The sequence below is a fragment of the Pectinophora gossypiella genome, chromosome 1 (assembly GCF_024362695.1).
Source record: "Pectinophora gossypiella chromosome 1, ilPecGoss1.1, whole genome shotgun sequence".
Lineage (NCBI taxonomy): Eukaryota > Metazoa > Arthropoda > Insecta > Lepidoptera > Gelechiidae > Pectinophora > Pectinophora gossypiella.
The window spans coordinates 17,090,243-17,115,392 of NC_065404.1; the positions used below are offsets into that span (position 1 = coordinate 17,090,243).

The following is a 25,150-nucleotide window of genomic DNA, read 5'->3' on the forward strand; positions in this document are numbered from 1 at the left end:
GCATAACGTTATATTTAAAAATATAAAAAATACCTTCAAAAATACCTTACATACCCAATTGGCTCCGGCCAAGTATTTAATGCCATCTGCGGCAAATCTACAATAAGTCACGTCAAAAAAAAAAATGCCCAATTGGGATAGACAAGACGTAATTCCATCGCAAGATGCCCACATCTCATCGAGCTTTCTGTTATACCGACGTGATAGGTGAGCCGTATCGCCAACTGTGTTGTAATCATTAATCAAACACACACCAATTTTTATTAAAAAATAAAAATAATAAAAGAGCGTGTGTGCGGCGCGTGTCAAGACGATTATGCATGCAGTTATGTTAAAAAAACAGTAAATGGAGCCAAGTTAGGTGGTTAGGTAATATTGCCGCGGCCTTGTCATATTCTATGTCATTGGGGAACCAGGTCAATGGCACGGAAATCAAATGATAGAAAAATTGGCGTGGAATTCGTAAGATAACATTTTGAACGTGCTGTCGCAATGACTGTAATTGAAGCAATCAGAGGTCGTAGCAAGGCAACGTTATGACTTAGAATAAAATATAGATACAGACGATAAAAACATTGAGATGGAAATTGGCCCCGATTCCTGCAGACACCTCCTAATTTTACTTTAAGTTATACCTATCATTATCTTATCCACCGAAAATGAAAGGGACGGATGATTGACAGCTCTTAATTTTAGGAAGAATGAGCAAATGAATGGATAACCCGGGCGAATAAAATAGGCATCTCGCTGGTATGCAAACCGTTTGACGTGTGCTGTCAACATAATTCTGTCGGTTTATTGGCCAGTGTAAAATTTTTAGACGGTTGTTTTAGATTTGTGCTTAAAATTGACGTGTGTTCCATAAATTTTATGCTTGTCGATTACCCGTCCCTTTTCTTTTCGGCGGATAAGAAAATGACAGATATAACTTGAAATAAAATTTGATGGTGTATACAGGAATTAGCACCATTGGCACATATATAGTTCAAAATCCAAGGACCGACTTTTTTGACGTGACTTATGTGAGGATTTTGTAGCGGTGACCCGTGCGGCGAGATGTTGTTCGTGTGTTAGATATCAGCGTGTTACACATTAAAATACTATTAAATGCACCAAAAAAAGGGAAAGAGTTAAGTATAAAAGGAGACTTAACAAGGGAACACAAGTCTATGTGACCTTGCCTACCGCTTCACCGCTAGTGATGTGCTGTTCCTGGCAGTTTTTTTTGACGTGATTTATTGTCGATTTGCCGCAAATGGCATTAACTACTTGGCCGGACAAATGGGGAGCGCTGAGGGCTCTCACTTTGATGTTTGCCCTAAGGGTGCCCAACCTCGGCTCAGGGCGTCGTCTGAGAAGAAAACATATTTGTAAGAATTAATCGACTCTAGTGGGGCGATAGCGATGAACGCAAGACGCTTACGTGGTTTTCACTACAAGCCGACTATATTATATCGTCGCTAATGTCTTGAACTGACGTATCTGCAATTTTTTGGGAATTTGCACCTTTTACAATTGTCAATAAGACACAAAACACTTTGGCAAAAAATACAGATACGTCAGTTAGCAAAGTCAGCCACGATATGTGACCTCTTCAAAGCATTATTAAAAAAAATGGGTTGATCTCAGAATGTCTAGGTAGCAATATGACTAATTACGTTAAAGACTATATCGCATGCTTCTATGCTGTTCTGGGAACGAATAAAAAACGTAGAACACATTTCTGAATGTGCTTGTCTTCTCGGGTCTGTCGTAAAATCCGACAGAGGCATTGTGTCCTCTCTTACACGATGGACTAATTATGGACTATAGGCTGATCCTTTATCACCATAAGGTTCGTCATATCCAGCTTAGGATATCGTATCAACAATGATTGCAAGTTTTCTTTGATTACTTATGACTCTGCCCACCCCTTTAGAGATTATGGGCGTGAGTTTATATATGTACTATATCGCAAAGCGACTAAAGTTACTAATTACTCTATGACGCTGCCCCACTGGCGTTTGGGCTAGTAAACTAAGCCTATAGAGTTTCCAAGCAACCCGAATGAAATGATTGTACTTTTTAATTGGTAATTGTATTTTCCAGAGAAGGAGCACAAAGTGAAGACGCGGGTGGTGGTGGCAGACTTCAGCCAGGGCCCGGCGGTGTACCCTCACATCGAGGAGCAGCTACGGGACTTGCCACTCGGGATCCTCGGTAAGTACCCAGTCTACTATTAACTTTTAGGGAACTTGTCCACCAGAGATGTGCTATGCATCTATGCAGCGAGGATGTGAAGCTAAGCTCCGAAACTATGTACCGTTTCCACTTCTTCTTATCGTGTGGGTTGTGAGGTGGGATACTAAACCTCACCAACCCTGGTGTCAGGATTATTAATGCCGCCAAAGACCCCTGACATGGCTCATGTAACGTCTATGTACTTACATCAGTAAGTAGTAACCGGGACCAACGACTTAACGCGTCTTCCGAAGCACGGATCATCTTACTTTTGGACAATCAGGTGATCAGCCTGTAATGCCCGACCAAACTAGAGATCATAAAGTGATTTTTGTGATTTGTTCCCACCGCCAGCCATAATGTGAAATAGTTTTTAAGTAAAATTCAATGTTGTCCTAACATCGGACTCATTCGCACCTAGGTTAGTTAGGTTTAGGTCTTTAAAATGTAGATTTTAAATATAATTTAATTCTAAGTGATTCTAGTTTCTCTTCTTCATCCTCCGTCTGCGGCAAAAATGTATTTAGTGATCACTGAACAGATGATCTCGGTGGCGCAGCGGTTAATGCGCTCGGTCTGCGATTGTTGAAGTTAAGCAACTTTCGCAAAGGCCACAAAAACAAAAGCTTTCATCTCGAGCTCCTCCGTGCTTCGGAAGGTACGTTAAGCCGTTGGTCCCGGCTGCATTAGCGGTCGTTAATAACCATCAATCCGCACTGGGCCCGCGTGGTGGTTAAGGCCCGATCTCCCTATCCATCCATAGGGAAGGCCCGTGCCCCAACAGTGGAGACTTTAAGGGCTGATGATGATGATGATGAACAGATGAATAAGGTCGATTCCATTAATTACAAACATCGTTTTTTTTTTCAATTCCAGTGAACAATGTAGGAGTCCAATACGAGTACCCGATGCCTCTGTGCGAGGTGCCGACCGCGAAGGCGTGGGAGCTCATCAACGTGAACATTGGTGCTGTGACGCTGCTCACCCGGTTATTGCTACCGGGCATGGTGCAGCGTGGACGCGGTGCTGTTGTTAACGTGTCCTCAGGTTCAGAGCTCCAGCCTCTGGCACTGATGGCTGTGTACGCTTCTACTAAGGTACAGTCACTCAGTCATATTCCGATTTTAGTCTTAGGTCGAAGGAATATGTCGTGAGGAAATCCAGAACAGTACTCAGAAATGAGAATCATTTATTCAATAGGTATAATTATCATGGATAAACTTGTTGAAGGTCAATGTAACATATTTGAATTTACGTCATTTCGTAAGGTGTTATGGCTGAGGGGAAGAAATTACAAGAAACTGCAACAGCAAACATATTTTAAATCAATGAGGGTACATTACAAGTCATTTAATAACTAGAGGAAGTAGAGGAACACACTCAATACCAGACATTTTCATTATTTAGGTAATCATTAATCTTATAATAAGCTTTTTTACATAAAGTAAGTTTCACATGAGCTTTAAATTTATTTTCTGACAACTTTACTTTCGGAGACCAAGAGAATAGATTTCCTATAGTTTTGGTTGCTGGTATTGCTGGCAGGGGAAGAATTAGAAGAACGTGGGCTTAGTACGATCTACTCCTAATCGGTGTGTGTGTATGAAACGATCGATGACTGCGGAGGAAGCATGAGAAGTTTGCCAGGATCGAAGCAAATGGATTTTCATAGTCTTTGCTTGCCATTTGCCCCAAATTTGTTTCGATGTCACATATGGATCATAATCGCGAGCTTGACTAAAAGGAAAATGTTGTGAGAATCATGTATAGGGTAATTTGTTTTAAATGAAATGGTTTTCCTCTTGACACACTTGAAAGTGTCGATAGTGTACCTGAGTCAGGCCAATTTTCCATCTCTATTTCATCGTATTCGCATCGTTTCTTAGTAAAGTCATGTCGAAAAAACGTTTTGTCGGAAAGAGTAGTATCGACCTTGATATGACGTAACAACGTATTGTCGGAATGAAGGAGCATCAGATTTTCATATCGAAGTAAAATCTTGTCGGATAACAGTTGGTCGAAATTTTTTAACCCATATGACAGTAAACCTTATTTAATGTTAACATAGTGAGATATTATGCCTTGTCACGTTACATGCAGGAATACGTGCTTGGTACGGTATTGGTAGCCTGACGCGCTTCTGCTTCCGCAATACAGGTTAGATCCTAGTGCGAATGTGGGCCGTGGTCGGCCGTCCATTGCTATGCCTATAGTACTACCGTGAACATGCTGTATCTTATTATTGTACTTTTACTATAGTCATCACCAGCCCATTAACGTCCCCACTGCTGGGGCACGGGCCTTCCCTATGAATGGATAGGGAGATCGGGCCTTAAACCACCACGCGGGCCCAGTGCGGATTGGTGGTTATTAACGACTGCTAATGCAGCCGGGACCAACGGCTTAACGTGCCTTCCGAAGCACGGAGGAGTTCGAGATGAAAACTTTTTTTTTATGGTCACCCATCCTATGACCGGCCTTTGTGAAAGTTGCTTAACTTCAACAATCGCAGACCGAGCGCGTTAACCGCTGCGCCACCGAGCTCCTTTACTATAGTGTTACAACGCAAATAAAGATTTTTTACTTTTTTTTTTACCTAAAAGTCTACTTTCAGGCGTACGTGCGAAACTTCACTCTAGCCATCCGCGAGGAGTACTCCTCAAAGGGCATCCATGTGCAACACGTGGCACCGCTGTTCGTGTCGACGAAGATCAACGCGTTCTCGCAGCGGCTGCTGGACGGCAACCTGCTGGTGCCCGACGCGGCGACGTACGCTCGTCACGCGGTCGCCGCACTGGGACGCGTGCATAATACTTCGGGGTACTGGCTGCATGGAATACAGGTACTTAAACTATTCGTCTATTATTTTATTCTTTATTTATTAGAAATCGAATAACCGACTGGGCATAATATTAGGCAGTCACACACATACATATAAACAGCCTATACACGTCCCACTGCTGGGCACAGGCGTCTCCTCTATCAACCGGAGGGGGTATGGAGCATACTCTACCACACTGCTCCACTGCGGGTTGGTGAAGGTGTTTTTACGGCTAATAGCCGGGACCAACGGCTTAACGTGCCCTCCGAAGCACGGAATCATCTTACTTTTTCGGACAATCAGGTGATTCAAGCCTGAAAAGTCTATACCAAACAAAGTACAGTCTCACAAAGTGATTTCGACAATGTCCCCACCGAACCCGGACCTCCAGATCGTGAGCCTAACGCTCTAACCACTAGACCACGGAGGCTGTTGTGATTAGACAGTCAAATGATTAAAATTAGAAAGAAAGAAAGAAAATGTATTATTTTCGGATACCACAGACACAGACATGCGCAAATGTCAAATTGCAATATTTCATTTGCGGCGGTGAGTGTGTGTGTATGAGCCGTGATAGCCCAGTTGGTAGAACGCTTGCCTCTCATTTTGAGGTTCTAGGGTCGAATCCAGCACAGGTCTAAACCAAGGATTGTTGCGTCCCAGACATTTCATACCTATTCATACAAACAATAAGATTTTACACAGACACTACACATTGACATTATCGTACACGCGCATCTGTGTGTGTGACGTGCGTCAGAGATACGATATAAGACTAAACAATGTTCGAGGAGGGGTGAGGTAAACCTAGCTCAGACTCTGGTGGGGAGCGGAGAGTTGCCGTTCTATAAGTACGTAGTATTATTCCTAATTCTATGGCGTGAGCCACGACACTGGATTAATCTATAAAGCTGTACAAAATTTGTCAGTTTTTTAAGAATATCTATGATCCAGTGCCGTAATTTTTCTTGCTACGAGTACTCTCCCTCGATTATACTCGTTGTAGTAATCGAGACCATCCTATTTTCCAAGCAGGTACTTTATGATTCCATGATGGGTTAGACTACTTAATTTTTAACCGTCTACTTAATTTTCAGACATTCTTCATAAAACTGGCTCCGGAGTGGATCAGGATCAAGATCGGAGCCAACCTCAACCAGCAGTTCCGACAAGAGTATCTGGAGAACCAGAAATTAAAAGCAAACTAGAAGTAACTCCAGGAGAGACTGGAGTGGAAATATCAACTATACAGTTTTCGCCAACTTGAAGAAGGGATGATATGGAAGGATCGAAGATTCATAAAGTGATTTAGTTTTTAAACTTTTTAAGCCATTTATTAAATAATTTACAGTTTATTTATCGTGTTTTACTGACGGCCAAAAATGACTGTATGGTGTTACCACGTTGCTACGCTGCGCTGGCGAGGAATGGGTGGCCATATCATAGAATTGACCATTTCATGATGTGCTCGATCATTTCATGAAATGGTCATATTTCATGAAATAGAATATCATTCGTTAGCCACATCATGATGTAGTTTGGCCAGATCAATGAACACAAAACGTTTAACGATATGAGCAATTAAATGCATGATTACTTCATGATACGGCCAAACGTTGGCAATCATATCGTAAAATTAGTAACATTATCCACCGATAGTGTAAACTTGATTAATATTATAATCGATGAATCAATGTAATTGTACAATTTTCCGTATCGAATAGGTACATAATTTTGAACCTAAGAAATTAATCGACTATTCGCATCCAACGATATGGCCACACGTTGATTGATATATCATTAAATGTTGACGTTTCAACGATGTGGTCAACTTAAGTTGGCCATATCAAGAAGAATGACCATTTCATAAAATGGTTGAACACATCATGAAATGATCAACTTTACGATCTGGCCACGACATAATACTATACACCTCTGCCTACCCTTTCGGGAATCGCGAATCGGGAATTAGGGGTGTGACAAGGACCTCAAGGACGCCAGCCGCCCTACCACTAGTGTCCTTTACAATTAACGACACTGTCAAACCTACTTTGGATTAAACTGTACAGTCATGAGCAATATAATGTACCCACTTTAGGACTCTGTCGCACTTACACATTTGACATTTAGTAAGACTAACGGTTCAATTTGACAAAAAAGTTAATGTGACATGGTACCAAAGTGTGTACATATTAATGCTCGTGACCGTACAGCCAACACAGAAGTTTTGGATGTTCAACTCAAAAGTTCACTGATGGTCAACCAAACGAAATATGTAGATCGACGGGGAATCTTTTCACGTTTAACAGAATATAAGTGATTTATCTCAAATCTAAAAGTTTCCTCACAAAGGAAATGCCCGTTATTTAACGGGAAAAGTTTCCCTCTTTTACAGTGGTACGGTCACGAGCACTTTGATACCATGTCACATTAACTTTTTTGACAAATTGAACTGTAAGTCTCACTAAATGTCAAATATGTTACTGCGACAGAGTCCTAAAGTGGGTAAATTATATTGCTTATGACTGTACTAATGGCAGACCGGCCGCTAGTGTCCTTGCAAAAAATGGTTATTCTATGTTGTGCACTGTGCTGTTGGTGAGTGAAAGAAATATCGAATAACCGGGTAGGTTATCCGACCGGATCGAACTCATCAAGGTTTACACCAAAGATGAGATAAAAAGTAGAATATTCTTCTTGCGTGGAATCTAAGAACTACAAAGAGATTGGTATTGTTTTGGTTTTCTCCGAAGGGCAAGGCAAAGGGAACTATGCCCATACAGCCATGTCTTATGTTTTTGTTTTCTTGATGATGAATGATGAAAGGTGATGACAATGAATGATAAGACCTAAGCCTCCACTCTCGGAACAGACTCCGACTCCGAACCCCAAACAAATTAAGTGACTCAAAAGTCCGCATAAACTTTCGAGTTATGATGCGGCTTGTTGGCACGAAGCGAAAGTAGATAGGTACACTTAGTTTATTGAGTATTCCGATATAGAGGTAATAACACTATCGCGAATGTTGTCCGACTAGCTTAATGCGATCATTAACAACAAAACACTACTTCGTATTAGTTATTTAGAATATTCAATGAAGAAAGAAACTGTCCCGTTCCCGTTTCCCGCCAAAAAGCCCCTAGCCATAGAGCATTGCTTTAGGCATTGTCCATAGAGCTACACTGGCCTCCTGCGTGCCTTCTGGCATTCTCACGTAAATTATATTCTCTTTGGACATTGTTTTGAATGTTTTCTTAGACAGATGCTTTGAGAAAATGTCGTGTCCAAAGCATGTAATTTAATAGCAAAGTTCGAATAAAATATAATTTCTACGTTAACATTTTAGATAATATTTAGCATCTAGAGTACCTTTGATATAATTTTGTTGAATAATACTTAGGAGTTAATCATGTCGATAACTTGGGCTCGGGCGAGTAGGATGGCCAGCGGGTGTCCTAAGGACTTTGACTTTCAGTACTTTATCTACCAGAATGAGGTGAGTAAAGCTGAATACAAATACAGCGAGGCACGTGCCCCGTACAGTCATGTGCCGTTCTCTAGAATGTTCCCGCTTTGGGTTATAAGCGCGCTGAACTTATGGAAAAAGATAATTTTTACCTAACCTTTAGACAGATAAGTCCAGAGAATAAGGAAAAATGGCATCCGTGGTCCAGTAGAACGGCCTCCGTGGTCCAGTAGAACGGCCTCCGTGGTCCAGCGGTTTGAGCGTTAGGGACAATATTACAAAAATCACTTTGTGATCCCTAGTCTGGTTAGGACATTACAGGCTCGTCACCTGATTGTGAAAGCACGTTAAGCCGTTGGTCCCGGCTACTATTTAACCATGTAAGTAGTCGTTACATGGGCCATGTCAGGGGCCTTTAGCGGCTCAATAATAACCCTGACACCAGGGTTGATGAGGTTGGTAATCCACTACAACCCACACGATAGAAGAAGGAAGAACGATTTAGAAAAGAAAAGTAGCCAGTAAAGACACTAACTCCCAAAAACTCCAACTTATTTTAAAAAATCTGAGTTATAACGTGAGTTGTAGATTTGCTTCGGATGGCATTAACTAGGTGCTTTACCGAACGAATGGGGAACGCTGAGGACTCTCTCTAGGTACAAAATTTTTGACGATAGCCCTGAGGATGTTCAGAGGGCCATGGTAATTATCAAATGTTGATGAATAACTTCTTCAATTTTCTCCCTTTGGACTGCCGGCTCCTACGCACCAGAACCAAAACATTTATTTCAGAAATCAGAATCATTTATTCAACGTAATTATCATGGATAAACTTGTTGAAGGTCAATGTAACATTTTTGAATTTACGTGATTTCGCAAGGCAATTTTATTTATTTACTTATTAATTTTATTGATTTGCTTTTGTGTGTGGTGTCTTTTTTATAATAAACAATTTCTATTCTCTTTTTTTATTCTACATTTCCCCACAGGGCGAGTACGACACGATGGTAAGCAAGAAAGGCGTCATGGACTTCATTTACCACTTGCCTGAAACCTTCGGTTGGAACGTAACCCTCTGCTGGCTACTCCTCATCTGCATGGTCATACACTCCTTACACTTCGAGTCAAAACAGAGAGTATTCGGTGTACCCATTACCACGTACTTCGATAACTTCTACAACGTGTTCTACCTTATCAACAGTTTCTCCAATCTGTACCACGATATTATGTTTTCCATTCGTGAGGGGACTAGCTTTAAGAAAATGGATTTAGGTTCGTATAAGTATATAAATAATATACAAGATATTACGATGTCACTTCTACCCTGTACAAGTACCGTAGAATAAGGAATCATCACCAGCCCCTTAACGTCCCCACTGCTGGGGCACGGGCCTTCCCTATGGATGGATAGGGAGATCGGGCCTTAAACCACCACGCGGGCCCAGTGCGGATTGAAGGTTATTAACGACTCCTAATGCAGCCGGGACCAACGTCTTAACGTGCCTTCCGAAGCACGGAGGAGCTCGAGATGAAAACTTTTTTTTTGTGGTCACCCATCCTATGGCCGGCCTTTGCGAAAGTTGCTTAACTTCAACAATCGCAGACGGAGCGCGTTTACCGCTGCGCCACCGAGCTACTCATAATAAGGAGGAGGAGAGAATAAGGAATAATACTACGTATAGAAAAGCAACTCTCCGCTTCCCACCAGCGGATGAGCTAATGTTTACCTTACGCCCCTCGGTAACTATCTCTCCGTTTTTACGACAAGCCCGAGAAAATAAGCAAATCAAATAAAAAAAAATCAAATCAAAATCTTTATTTGTGAATACAGGTATACAAAAGGTTTAAGTATGCGTTCTACGTTTTCATTCGCACCCGGTTCAGCATAGAAGCAATAAATTAGTGTTTTGTATATAAGTACGTAGTAAAAGAATTTTTTTTTAGGAAGTTTTTATATATTTTTTTAAAGAAAGTCTAGGGCCCTGTGCCGAGGTTTTTCGTGTACGTAGCTTCTTTTCCCTGGCCGTACAGGTTGTAATAAGCTGCAGTAGTTTTAGGCGGATGAGACCAAGGTGTTCTTTATGTAAAAAATGACGATTCAAAGTGTGACTGTGTTATTTACTGATAAAAGATATTTTTGAATTTGTATTTGTATTGCAGCTGCTTATATCAGGGATGTACTGACGTTTACCCATTACATTGGCTACTACATTGTGCAATTATCCCACGCGATCGGGCTGTTCAATATAGATTTCTTTAACGTGGTAAATGATGATGATGATGAGTTAAAAGTATACCTTTACAAGACATTATGCTACACGTTACGATGTCCGGACGTTATATATTTCAATAGTAAGTATTCAATGGTTTCTTATTACATTTTTTTTATACTATAAAGTTTAACTTTGCAATAGTTTGTGGTGGTTTTTCAGCCAAGCAGTTAATGCAGGGTGTCAGTGACGTCGTAACGAAAACTGTGTGGAATTGTGGTTGATGTCAAGTGGAAATTCCTGTCGGAAAATTCATAAAGTATTTTTTTAAATTATTTTCAGTTCTATACATTTACGATGGAAAATTCTACTTGATAGCAGAATCAGATCTAGCAGAATCAGAATCATGGACCTCAAAGTTTTCGTTACGATGCCAGTAACACCCTGTATATATTTTTTGGGGACGTAGCCTGGAAAGTCTCTCATTATTCCTTCTTATTAGAGCTAATTTGTAAACTTTAGTTCCTATTATTGTGTGCGTTCATAAATGGCACCCGGAACTTAAGTGTATTTTATGTTGTATGTACTGCTGTTGATGCACTTATTATAAATTGGGTCATGTATTAGGTTCAAGATAAATTATGAAATTCTGATTACTAAATACAGACAGATCTAAAACAAACGAAAAACTTAATTACGAATTTTAATCGAGAAAAACGTAATAATAAGTCCGACATTTTTATCACGTTTTTCTATGACGTCACAGTGTGATTTTTCATACAAATTTCGTATATTGAAGTTTAGTAAAAAGTAACTGATTTGACTAGTTGGAAATTGGAAAGTAGCCTGTTATATTTTTTACAGTCAGCATGCTAGTCAAGCACTTGGAGGGTAACCTGATCGTCACTACAATCGGTTACTGGTACGTCATCGTTATACTGCGCGTGTGCTTCGCCAACTATATCGTGTATGATCGCCGGAATAACCCTGTGAGTGATATGTGTAAGGTCCCGTGCAGGGACACGCGGGGCGTCAGCGTCACGCGGCGCGGGCGTAAGGGCTCAAAGTGGATGACAGCGGTAGCGGCCGCGGCGGCGGCGGTGCGGGGAGCGGCGCGTTCAAATGCTAAGATTTATATTGAAGTGTTCTCAGCAAGTACGAGCGCAGTGCGCTCTAGTCGAGCGGTGTCTCTGCGTTTGAAACTCGCCCTTTCGTTTCCTTTGATCAATATAGGGATTCAGATCTTCTTTTGCCCATAATAAATCGTGCGAAACAAAAGAACTACAATCGAAAATTCGTAGTCGCCGTTTCGACATCGCGTTCATTTGAGACACAACTCTATACCGCCGCAACACCACGTGATTAGGCCGCTGGCATCGAAAACGGAACAGCGGCCGCCGCGCCGCTCCCCGCGCCGCTATCGCCGCTGCGCCGCTGCCGCTGTCATCCAGTTTGGAGTCTAGCGTTTTCTTCGTTCATGGAGAGGTGTCACGTTCCTCGACACGTCAAGGGGCGCGGGCAGTTCACTCTCCTATCGTGTGGGTTGTGACGTGGATTACCAACCCCATCAACCGTGGTGTCAGGGTTACTGAGCCGCCAAAGGCCCCTGAGATGGCTCATGTAACGACTACTTACTTACATCGGTAAATAGTAGCCGGGACCAACGGCCTTCCGAAGCACAGATCATCTTACTTTCGGACAATCAGGTGATCAGCCTGAAGTTATTGTCGACTTCCTACTTAAATGTTATTTTTATTGCTTATTAGAAACTAAGTAGATTATAAAAACGTTTTGTAAGGGTTTATTTGTAACAGAAAGAGGACGTAACTTCAGACCCAGAGTAAACCTGAAGAAAATAGGAAAGATTTATAATATTTTTTATTGTTAGGTTATCGAGACCTTCAAATAGTGGCAAAAAGATGTAGAGCTCATTTAGTTTAGTTTACTTATCTATCTAATCTAATCTAGCTTATAAGATCCCACTGCTGGGCAAGGGCCTCCCCTTCCTCTTTCCATATTTCGCGGTTCTATGCATACTCCAGCCAGTCCCTCCGGCAAGCGTCCAAGTTTATCTATGCGTAATAATAATTTCGATCACCGCTACACTTTCGCCATCTATTGTTGCTGAGCGAGGGTCACAACACCCTTAAATTAAGTATTGTAATTGGCAGCCTTCAGACGTTACACAGCAATTGCGCGTGTTGATAATGTCAATGTGTGGTGTCTGTGTAAAACGAGGTTGTTTGTATGAAGTGTCCGTGGTGTCTTGTGTGGGCTGTGAGTTCAAGGTTGTTATTGAGTCGTAAGTGTAACTAACCCTATCTGTTTTATATTTTGTAATAAAACATGACCCCTTTTTAAATTCAGTACAATTAGTGATTATATTTCAATATAACTATTGGTTTACAATAGCTTCATTGCGCCTGTATTGGGCTGGTTTACCCTTCGCGGGTTGGAAGGTCAGACAGGCAGTCGCTTCTGTAAAAAACCGGACCTGCCAAATCTTCTGGTTAGGTAAGCGGACCCTGTGAAAACACGGGATACCGCTAGGGGGATGATGAATAGCTTCATCGCATGTTACGAGTTCGATCTGTCAAAGCATAAAGCCAGTGTTGTGACGTTCATTAGGCATAGTGACGTATCAGTCGAGATTAAAGAAACTTTGCAAAAAAAGGTTATTATAAGGTTAGTTATTATTTAGAAGATATGAATGCATGGGATTAACTGTCTGAGAACTGATATTAGGCAGCTAAATTACTCAACTGTATAACAATTTATGTTTTTTTTTTAAGAACGTCTAGGGCCCTGTGCCGAGGTTTTTCTTGCAGCTTCTATTCCCCGGCTATACAGGTTGTGAGAAGCTGCAGTAGATTTAGGCGGATGAGACGTTCGTTATGTAAAAATTTAAGATTCAAAGTGTAACTGTGTTACCTAGGTACTGAATAAAGATATTTTTGAATTGGAATTTGAATTTGATCAGACCGATCGATTCTGTTATATTTAAAAATTTCGACGAAATATACTTAAGTAATTAATTAATTTTACGCTTTCAGGCGGTTCCATACAATGTAACTGTATACCACCAAATTCTGGCCCATCCTTACTCGTTGCAGTTTTTTAGAGCATACTATCTGGTCAACAAGATGTTTATTCCTATCGGGTAACTAATTCAGTATTTTAATTTAAAAATAACCGATCTTCTTCTATTGTGTGGGTTGTGAGGTGAATTACCAACCTCATCAACCCTGGTGTCAGGGTTATTATTGAGCCACCAAAGGCCCCTGACATGACTCATGTAACGCCTACTTACTTACATCAGTAAGTAGTAACCGGGACCAACGGCTTAACGCGCCACGCGATAAGAAGGTGAGTTTTTGTGATATGTTTCCACCGATTCGAACCCGGGGCCTCCGAATCGTGAGCCCAACGCTCAACAGCTGGACCACAGAGGCCGTTGTTTAAAATTAGGTTGATTAAACAAAATATGAATTTCAGGGCAGATAAAATTGCGGACCCCAGTACAAAATACCTGATCCAGAAGGTGATAATCGTGATTTCGGGGTGTGTAATCGTGTCTGGGATCGCGGTAGCGACCCTGGCTATAACCATCAGCCTCTACATGGCACCAGAGGAGCAGTTTCGGTCGCGATTTCGCATAATTTTGAATCGGATGGTGAGATGAGATTTCCTTTTTTACCGACTTCAAAAAAAGGAGGAGGTTCTCAATTCGACCGTATTTTTTTTTGTTTTCTGAAATGCTGCACGGGCAGCTTTTGCACCATGAACCATGCCGATCGTGGATTGTGAGTTATCACTCTAAGTCAGTGGATTAAAGCAATAAAAACCTTGGCAACACTAATAAGTTTAGCCAAGAAACAAACGTTCACACAGCGTGTTAGAAACATCATAACGAAAACTTTGAGGGATGATTCAGCTCATTATTATGAGTTAATATCAAGTGGAATGTTCATACACTTCATACGACTGAGATGAAAATGCTTCGATGGTCGGGAGGGGTGACTAGGCAAGACAAAATTAGAAACGAGTACGTTCGCGGAAGCTTCAAAGTAGCCCCTATACCCGATAAGCTGAAAGAAAGTCGTTTGAGGTGGTATGGCCACGTAATGCGGAGAGACCAGCAGCATGTAGTCCACACAGCTCTTTGCCTGCCCGAGAACAAAAGAGGCAGAGGACGCCCCTCCTTATACTTGGTGGAACAGCATGTCCCGATTATTAAAAAATGAAAATTTACCCGACCCGACAACCCAGAATGTCATGGCGCCGCAAAATAAGGAGAGCCGACCCCACCTAAAGTGGGATAGCGCAAGGAAGAAGAAGAATATCAAGTGGAATGTTCCATCACAAAATTAAAACGTAGAAATGAAAATAATTAAAAAATAAGTCATGAATTTCGCGACGGAAAATTCCACTTGATATTAACTCCGAATTATGAGCTGATTCATCCCCCTCAGTTTTCGTTACGATGTCACTAATATCCTGTATTTTGATGTTCGCTAACGTATAACCACACCCTGGACACTGCATACAAAAATCTGACTTACCCGTGCGCCGCCTTATAGCGTAAGTGCGTGAGAAATAGACAGTTCGAGTGTTCCCTCTTACTCCTTAACGACACAACCATTTAAGACTCAAACAAGACCCAGAGGGGGTGAGGCTAGGACCCGTTCCCTATGTTCTCCTCTACTGAATTTCATCTAAGTAAGTAAATCATTTCAGTAGTTTAAGCGTGAAAGGGTAACAGATAGACAGTTAGGAAGTATGGAAAGTGTGGGGGACACGTTTGCAACTTGGCCAAGTCCTCTGGATGGGTACCCAGCACTTGGTCTTTAGGGCTCGAGGGCCGCTTCTGGGGCAAGGGCTACCCGAAGGCACCACTGGACACTGGGACCGGGGCAACATCAGCTTGTTGAATTTCCAGAAAGATTCTCACGTGCCCCAAGTGATGAGGAACAAAGTGGAGACCTTCTATCGGATGTACTGGCACAAACAGAAGGCTGTGTCCAGGACGGAGCTGCTGACAACCTTCCCGCCTACCCTCCACAACGCTATCTACGCGGACATCTACTTTGAAGCTCAGCAGAAGGTTTTACTCGTAATTCATTAAACTAGAATGTGGAGGAAGCAAGGGAATTACGCCAGGATCCTGGCACATAGAATCCCATAGTATTTGCTCTTCCCTGTTGGAAATAAACGTGTGTTTATGTATGTATGACGTATGTGTCTTAAAAGCACTCTCCAGGGGGGTTAAAATGGCCACATCGAAGCAATTCATCTAAAAAGCAATATTGCAATTTGACATTTGCGCATATAAAAGTAAGTGCGCAATGCAAACAAAATGTCAAACAGCAATATTGCTTTCTTAGATGAATTGCTTCGATGTGAACATTTTAACCCCCCAGTTCTGTAACGAAAATCAAATATACATAGCTAATGTTCCATACATATTCTATAACGGATACTCCAAACAAAAATCTCATTCTTACCGGCCACTTATGTTGCTTCTCTTTGTTTTGATGAGAATAATAATGGGTGGAATTTGTAATTGTACTTTGGTGTAATAAAAGGATCATTTATACCCAAAAACAAAGATAAAAGATGTAAGTACTTATATGTCTGTTGTCCATGAAATTAGAAGTTTAATCGAAGCAAAAACTTAACAACGCCATATATCGTGTTTTTGTGGAGCGCCGACTGGAAAGTCCCTCATTGAAAGTAGATATTTAATCGCAGTATTTCTTTCGACTAGAGTCAAACCCTGCGCGATCTGTCATATCAGTTCCTGTCGGAGATTGCCAAGTTTATGACGACTATCAATTATGTGCCGGGAGACATTATCCTGGAGCGGAACGCCACCAAGTCCAATCTCATCTACATCACTTTTGGAGATATCGAGGTGACAACCTTCGATTCTTGAAAAATCCTTAAGCTGAGCGTCCACTTTTTTTTCTTATGACGTGACTAATGTTATTATGACATGATTTTCCGAAAATTCTTAACTCTTTGATGTGAATTGTGGATTTGCCGCATTTAATAACAGGGTCCGTGGTTCATTGGTTGAGCGTTGTGCTCACGATCTGGAGGTTTCGGGTTCAAATCCCGGCGGGGACATATCACATAAAAATCACTTTGTGATCCCTAGTTTGGTTAGGACATTACAGGCTGATCACCTGATTGTCCAAAAAGTAAGATAATCCGTGCTTCGGAAGGCACGTTAAGCCGTTGGTCCCGGTTACTACACCAGGGTTGGTAATCCACATCACAACCCATACGATAAAAGAAGAAGAAGTCGCATTTAAGTACTTGGCCGGACAAATGGGAAGCGCAGAGGGCTGTCACTCGGTACAAAGATGGTCGCGAACCTCGGCTTAGGGCGTCATCTGAGATCATTATATTTGAAAGAACAAATCGTTTCTAGTCGGCCGGCAGCGATAAGCGCTGAACGAGGGAAATCGTTGACCACGCCGGCGGGGTCGGTATCCGGATCAAGTAGAATCACTTGAAGGCAACGGCCGATATGTAGCGCCTCCGCGGAGTGACTTGTAGGTTTGACCAACGCGTTCATCTTAGGCTTTATCTTCAGTGTGTACCTATTTTTGTAAAAAAAGTAATGCACTGGGAATCTCACGGCTACTTTTTCAAAGACTTTTTGTACTAATGTCAGTTTTTGCCGCAGATGTTGACGGCAGAGGATGACCAGACGGCGATCATGCGGTTCACTCGCGGCACTATCATCAACCCTTGCGGCGGCTGCGTCGAAGTGGCCGGGGCGCAGGCGCACGTTGCCATCCGCGCTGCCACCTTCTGCACCGCTCACACCCTCAGCACCTCCGACCTGTGGAAGGTTGCGCAAAAATACGGCAGATATAATGGGCAGTCTTTCATCTTGCATTCTTCTTTTGAGGTGGGTGCTATGATGACTATAATGATGGTGATAATTCCTGCAGACGCTATCTATTTTTATTTTAAGTTATACCTGTAATTTTCTTATCCACCGAAAAGAAAAGTGACGGATGATTGACAGCTCTTAATTCCGGGCGAATCAAAAAGGTATCTCTCTGGTATGCAAACCGTTTGACGTGTGCTGTCAACTTAGTTCTGTCGGGTTATTGGCCGATGTAAAATGTTTAGACGGTTGTTTTAGATTTATGCTTAAAATTTACGTATATATATCCATAAATGCCTGTCGATTACCCATCTCTTTACTTTTCAGCGGATAAGAAAATGACAGGTATAACTTAAAATAAAATTAGATGGCAACTGCAGGAATTAGCACCATTGTTTTTTTTTTATTTTATTGCTCTTAAACAAAAACAGGGATACCTCTAGAGTGGCGCTAGCGCTGCTGTTTCTCCCCTTTAGCGTAGTCGTATCTGTCTTCTTTTTATTCATAACAAAACATAAACAGCCCATAAACGTCTCACAGCTGGGCACAGGCCTCTCCCTCCTATGGAGCATACTCCACCACGCTGCTTTACTACGGGTTGGTGGAGGTGTTGTTACACACAGTTTTTTATTCACAGTTTTTTAGTCAGTTAATTAAGAAGTACTTAGATCTTTTCGAAGAGATTCAAAAAGATCGAATCACCCGACGTTTTCTTCAAAAAAGAACAGGTTTAATGTTTTTTTTAAATTTGAATTTAGAACATTAAAAATATATTTTTTTTTAATATTCACTGTAAAATAAGATTTATTTTTATTCCTAATACTTACATGTAAGTAGCTTTTTATTATAAGCGCCTTTTTTAAAGAACTACATCAATCATCCTCCTGCCCTTATACCACTCTAAGTGGGGTCGGCACAACAATTAAGCAACCAATAATTATTTTCAACAATAGGCGGCCTTATTGCTAAACAGCAATTTCCGCCAGGCAACCTTAGTGTGAAAGAAGTATGAACTTGTGTTCCTCTTCCATTAATTTCTGTCAGTCGTCACCAAAACCAATATCAGAATATTGAGAATGTGGTTTTTCAAAATGATTCTTAGGTACGTGGTTTTTACTTTTTATAAGGTGACGATATCTAGTCTGTGGGATGTTCTTTTGTGATGCTACTTGGTACTTACATAAATAACGATTTTTTTTCAGGAGCATTTTGAAAGAGTGAAGAGGCATTACGCTTACAGGGTACATCCGCCGGTCAAGTAAGTGTTCGTGTTTGGAGTATTCTTGAACTTTGGACTATTCTATCGTGTGGTCAAACAATGAGGTTAATTTAAAAAAAGTTCCTGTTCCTATGCTTTATCTGCAGGTTTAGCACCGTAAGCGTGCGACTCTTTCTCGCCTCGACATACGTTATCCGTTACTCTCTCACAGTACTGCACAGAAAGAGACAGATGATCTCTGTCGCGGCGAGAAAGAGTCGCGTGCTTACGGTGCTAAGCCTGCTCCTCCAATTTAACTCAAGTGAACGCGTAGCTTTATTGTATTTCCGTCTTCCACATGATGGTTGATGAGGTTGGTAATTCACCTCACAACCCACACGATAGAAGAAGATGTCTTTCACAGGTACAAGAGCTCCATAATAATGTTGAAACGCAACCTGATGGAGTTGAAGGAAGCGAAGGATGCCAATGGCAAGCTGCTGTTACATCGCACGGACATGTTCCTCCAGATCGCCGGCTGTTACTTCATCAGGAACGTAAGAAAATCAATTATAAAAAACCGAAGCACGTTAATACGATCCTGGCGGCCTGTCAGTTCGAGAAAACAAACACCTCAGAACCTCGATACCGACCCCGCCAGTGTAGCCGACGCTTTCCTCCTTTCAGCGCTTAGCGCTATCGGCTCACTAGAGTCGATTAAATCTTTCAAATATATTTGAAAAATCCTCTCAAACGACGCCCTAATCAGAAGTTCGCGCCCAACTGGGCACCATCAGGCCTGTTTTCTTAAATTCTGTACCGGGTGAGAGCCCTCACCGTTTTTCAAATCCGGCTAAGTAGTTAATGTCATCTGAGGCAACCGCACAATGATACGCCGTAAGAGTACGTACAGTCATGAGCAATATAATGTACCCACTTTAGGACTCTGTCGCACTAACATATTTGACATTTAGTGAGACTTACAGTTCAATTTGTCAAAAAGTTAATGTGACATGGTACCAAAGTGTATACATATATTAATGCTCGTGACCGTACGTGCATGCAGTTAAATATAGCGTCTGCGCGCGGATGCTGATCCGCCCGCGTGAGTTTTCTGTAGTCCGTCTGATTGCAGCTTAAGTTGTCTTTCGCGTAGCCCATTTTTGTATTTCCAGCAAAAGGACGCCACGTTCACGGAGGAGTCTGACGCCATATGTCTGCGGCCGACGTTCCCCTACATCTTGCAGCCCAACTCCTCGCTACTGATGGCGTGGAACTCGTTCGTCGCTTGCATCACACTCGTCTGTGCTGTCGTTAGTACAAACAAAAACCTTTGTGTCCTGTCAGACAAAAAGCGGTCACGCATTTGAGCGGTCGAGCGATCCACGTTCACGCTTTCAAGCGTTCGAGTATTCCGCATTCACGAGTTTGAGCGTTCGAGCATTCCGCATTCACGAGTTTGAGCGTTCGAAAATTCTGCATTCACGAGTTTGAGCGATCGAGCGTTCCGCGTTTACGAGTTTGAACGTTCGACGTTCTTCGTGATTTGATTTAGCGTCAAGATAATATTGAAGGTAATGATCACAGCTTGATATTATTTTCAGATTCATCCATACTACACGGTGTACACAGCGACGAAGCCAGTGAAATTCTTCTTCATCGATTTTATAGCGACCATTATATTTGTTCTTGATATAATAGTGCATTTATCAACTGGAGCCAAAATTGAAGAAGGTATAAAACTTTCTCTTCTTCTGGTCACAGGTGTGGGTCGATGACCGACCGCACCTTGGTGTCAGGGTCATTATTGAACCGCCAGAGGGTTCTGACTATGAATTTTAATAAGGTAAATAGTAACCTGGACTCTGACAGAGTACTATTCAGAGGCAGAGGACAGGAGTTCTATTACGGCTTTGAAATGGACTACTCTGAGCGCCATCCCACTCGCGTCGGACAGAGTACTGCGGGGCGGAAGGCAAGAGGGAAACTATTGCCTTACTACGCCCTATTTTTCCCTAAAAAGTAGCGTGGAGAATGTTACACCGACAAGAGCGTGGCTCTTGAATTAGTGATGTGTGTAGTAGTAATTGGGACCGAGCTTTGGGTATAGCTATACCTTATAGTATACGAGTTATTTCCGAGTTATACCTTATAGTATACGTGGTTATACCTTATAGCATACGAGTTATTTCCGAGTTATACGTTATAGTATACGTGGTTATACGAGGAATTCAGGAATGAGTAGACCCTTTCCGCTACGGGTCGAATCCTTGAATTCGACCTTATGAGTTTTAATTAATATTTGGATCAAAGATAATAGAGTAGTTTCCAACTAGTCAAATCAGTTACTTTTTAATAAACATCAAAACAATAAATTACTTACTTACTGTGGAATTTGTATGTAAAAGTAAACTGCGATGTCATAGAACGTGACAAAATGTAGCAATTATTATTACATTTTTCATTATTAAAATTCATAAATAAGTTAAATAGAAAAAAGGAAAAGGTTTTTGAAACCTTTAGATCTGTTTTTATTTAGTAATCAGAATTTTATAATTTATCTTTGAACTAGGAAACTGCCCAATTGTTAAGTATCACACGGTTTCCAGGGTTTGTGCCCGCCCCAGCTTTACCATAAAGGAGACATTATGTAATCATTGGCTGACAATAGTGCCGATTCAGGCAAACCCTAGCTAAATTATAATTTGATTTGACAGGCCTAAAACTAGTTATATCCTTCTTGTACTTACTGTAAGTGAAGGACGGCAGTAGTTCTTCTTATCGTGTGGATTGTGAGATGGAATACCAACCTCATCAACCCTGGTACTATTAAGCCGCCAAAGGCCCCTGACATGGCTCATGTAACGACTACTAACTTACATCAGTAAGTAGTAACCGGGACCAACGTCTTAACGTGCCTTCCGAAGCACGGATCATCTTACTTTTGAATAATATGGTGATCAGCCTGTAATGTCTTAACCAAACTAGGGACCACAAAGTCTTTTTGTGATCGTGAGCACAACGCTCAACCACTGTACCACGGACGTCGTTACGGAGGCAGTAGTTTGGTCATGGCATAAGAAGACCAGGTATGCTCAATCCTATGAAAAGCCGCCATTGCTAGCCCGTTGATGACATAAGTGTTACCATTCAATCGGTATCTCCAACATTCCAAGGACGCGAATTTTATTATTGAAAATTTAGTGAATTACTGACTAATGTAAGTATTCAATTATGTACTAATATTTGTCACGTATACAAAAAACATTAAATCTGTACGTAAATCTTTTATTAAAAGGACAAAATTTCCTTGCAAAGTAATTTAAAAATATTGGACGTGTGTAATTTATTTTTCACGAAATGGCAACCCAGGGTCGGATGACGTCAGCTGCTGAAGACCCCCATCACAGATTATCTTAGTCTGCTCTCTATGGCCCTAAAAGAGAATTATAAACAATACTGGAAACATGTTAGCGCTGAGAAAGGGAAGTGGTACGCACAGATTCAGAGAGACCCGCCCGTCCGCCCATGGTACCACAACACGAAATTCCATGACAGGAAAATGATTTCAATAATAAATAGAATGAGGTTCGGTCATGGCAAAACACCATCTCACTTACACAGACTGAACTGAACTTACATAGATTGATATTGGCAGCAGATTTAGCCCTCGTCTCCGAAGGTGCGCCCGTGCCACACACGTTGGATGGACTTTTATCAGATGTAAAATACTTTGTGCCGCTGTACAAATTTATATTGAACTCTGAATTCGAACTGTGATTGTGATGATCTGATTTGTTGTGTGAACTTGGCGTGAAGTGAACGTTAAATTAATGACAGGCTTAAAAGGCTACTAGGCCATAGCCGTTAAACCCTTTCCAAAAAAAAAATTACGTCAGCTGGGCTAACCTTGAAAATGCTAGCTGTCAGTTTTGAGCATACCTGCGGGCTTAGCACCGTAAGCGCGCGACTTTTTCTCGCCTCGACATACGTCACTCGTCACTCTCTCGTAGTACTGCACAGGAAGAGACAGATGATCTCTGTCGCGGTGAGAAAGAGTCGCGTGCTTACGGTGCTAAGTCCGCAAGTCTTCTTATACCATGAGTTTAGTTTAAAATTACGCGCCAATGATACGTTCCCTCAGGGGTGCCGATAACGTTCACGGAGACCTCCACACAGCAGATTAAGAGCATATGGTTCGTGTTGGATGTACTGGCCACTTTACCGTTGTTTAATTACCTCAGGAATGGACGCTACATTGGACTGAACAAACTTCTAAAGGTGCCTAAGGTACGAATGATGTGTCTTCTTTTAACAGATTATTTTTCTTTTAATCCTGTTAACCCCTGGTGGGATACAGGGCTCTTTCATTACGATATTTTATCCGATTAGATAATCATTACCTATCCATTTCATTTTCTAATTCAAATATATAATATAAACAAACGTCTCATCCGCCTAAAACTACTTTCCGACCACGTAGTTAATGCCATCTGCGGCAAATCTACAATACGTAAAAACCACAGCTTAACAAACGCAGCTTCTCACAACCTGTGTAGCCGGGGAAAAGAAGCTGCAAGAATAACCTCCGAACAGGTTCCTAGACATTCTTTTAAAAACCCATAAAATACGTTATACAATTTAGTTATTTGATTGCCTAATATCAGTTCTCAGACAGCTAATCCCATGGATTCATATCTTTAACCTTTTTTACAAAGTTTCTGTTTAATTGCTGTCTTAAATCTGTTCAAAGGTAAATTCTGAATGTTAATGGGAATCTTACTATAAAATTTAGTTTCACTGTCCCGGAGTAGGAACAGGGAAACTGTTGTAAAACGCCACCTATCGTGATTTATGTCAATTAACTCTAACGATGCTCGATAGATGGCGTTGCTAGAGAACTTGATTTTTACTACTGAACTGACCGCGCTCAAGACGGTTGCTCTAAGGCCCTGCGCAGACGACAGACTATCCGTGCGTGACGCACTTTTTAGTCTGTGAAAATATAACCTATGCAATTATATGCAGTAACGCACACGACGCGCAAAAAGTCCGGCGCGTTACTGCATATAATTGCATAGGTTGTATTTTCACAGACTAAAAAGTGCGTCACGGATAGTCTGTCGTCTGCGCAACGCCTTAAGTGGCTCTCATTATACTACAACATTCTACGACCGAGTTTTATTATAATCCCATTGCTGGACTTTGTAGCTCTGTTCGCGACTTTATCTGAAAGGGGTGAATGGTTGGCATGAATGTACATAGAGTTTATAAGTTGGCACAGATAATAAATTGTATATCGTGAACACTCACATGACAGAGATTTTTTATGACATGACTTATTGTAGATTTTCTCCATGTTATGGTATTAACTACTTGGTCGGACAAATGGGGCGCACTGGGGATTCTCACGCGGTACAAGATTTAAGACAACAGGGGTGTCAAAATGGCCACATCGAAGCAATTCATCTAAGAAAGCAATATTGCAATTTGACATTTGCGCATATGCGTAAGTGCGCAATGCTAACAAATGTCTAAATCTAATCTAATCTAGCTTACAAGATCCCACTGCTGGGCAAATGCCTCCCCTTCCTAACACAAAACGTATTATTCTCTAAGTGATTATTTTGAAGACAAATTATTAATTATTTACTTCTACTTACTTGACTTTCAATCCTTATTATGACTTGATATTCTATACATAATTGTTGTAAGTCTGTTAGTATACTACATTTTACTGTTTCTAGCATGTGAAACAAATTAAAAAATATTAAACACTGTAAGTAACTTCTCGTCTCACCAAAAACACGTTGACAGTCCCCGTACAAAATGTTTTGACTTCCTTGTTAGTCCCTTATATTACTTCAACCTTTGCTAAGTCACCCGGGATCCAAGTGGAGCGCCCGCCCTCAGTGCGTACCGGGTCGTTTCTTAGTGACCCATGTATGGGTCACGGACGTATGGAGCTAGTCCGTCATGGCCTGTATATGGGTGACTGGACTGTCAACGTGTTAATTGTACGCCTGCCGGCAGATCACAGCGGTCTTATTATAACATCTACCCACTGTACCTGTCTGTTACAATAAATTATTTGATTTTCCGCTTTCCATTTTCGCGGTCTTGTGCGTACTCCGGCCAGCGCAGTCGTCACGCCATCTCTTTCGAGGTCTACCAACGACGCCTGTACCCGTCATGAGGCACCCAATGCGTGACGATCCGTGCCCACCGCTCAGGGTGCATGAAACAAATGTCAAATAGCAAATGAGCTTTTTAGATGAATCGCTTCAATGTGGCCTTTTCAACCCCCCAGGCCTCATTGTGATGTTCTGGC

General features: G+C 41.5%; 1 protein-coding gene and 1 long non-coding RNA gene across 2 annotated transcripts in view; both read left to right on the forward strand.

The window, feature by feature from the left end:
• LOC126370797 (inactive hydroxysteroid dehydrogenase-like protein 1) overlaps positions 1-6,396 on the forward strand; it is a 29,188-nt gene extending 22,792 nt beyond the window's left edge. Inside the window, exons 3-6 of the mRNA XM_050015824.1 lie at positions 2,089-2,199; positions 3,097-3,317; positions 4,835-5,062; positions 6,139-6,396. Coding sequence (XP_049871781.1) covers positions 2,089-2,199; positions 3,097-3,317; positions 4,835-5,062; positions 6,139-6,249 — 671 coding nt within the window. The 3' untranslated portion in view covers positions 6,250-6,396. The remainder of the gene's footprint in view (positions 1-2,088; positions 2,200-3,096; positions 3,318-4,834; positions 5,063-6,138) is intronic.
• The window catches only part of LOC126371195 (uncharacterized), a 187,759-nt gene that overhangs the window by 159,147 nt on the left and 3,462 nt on the right, over positions 1-25,150 (forward strand). The gene's annotated exons all lie outside the window — the stretch shown is intronic.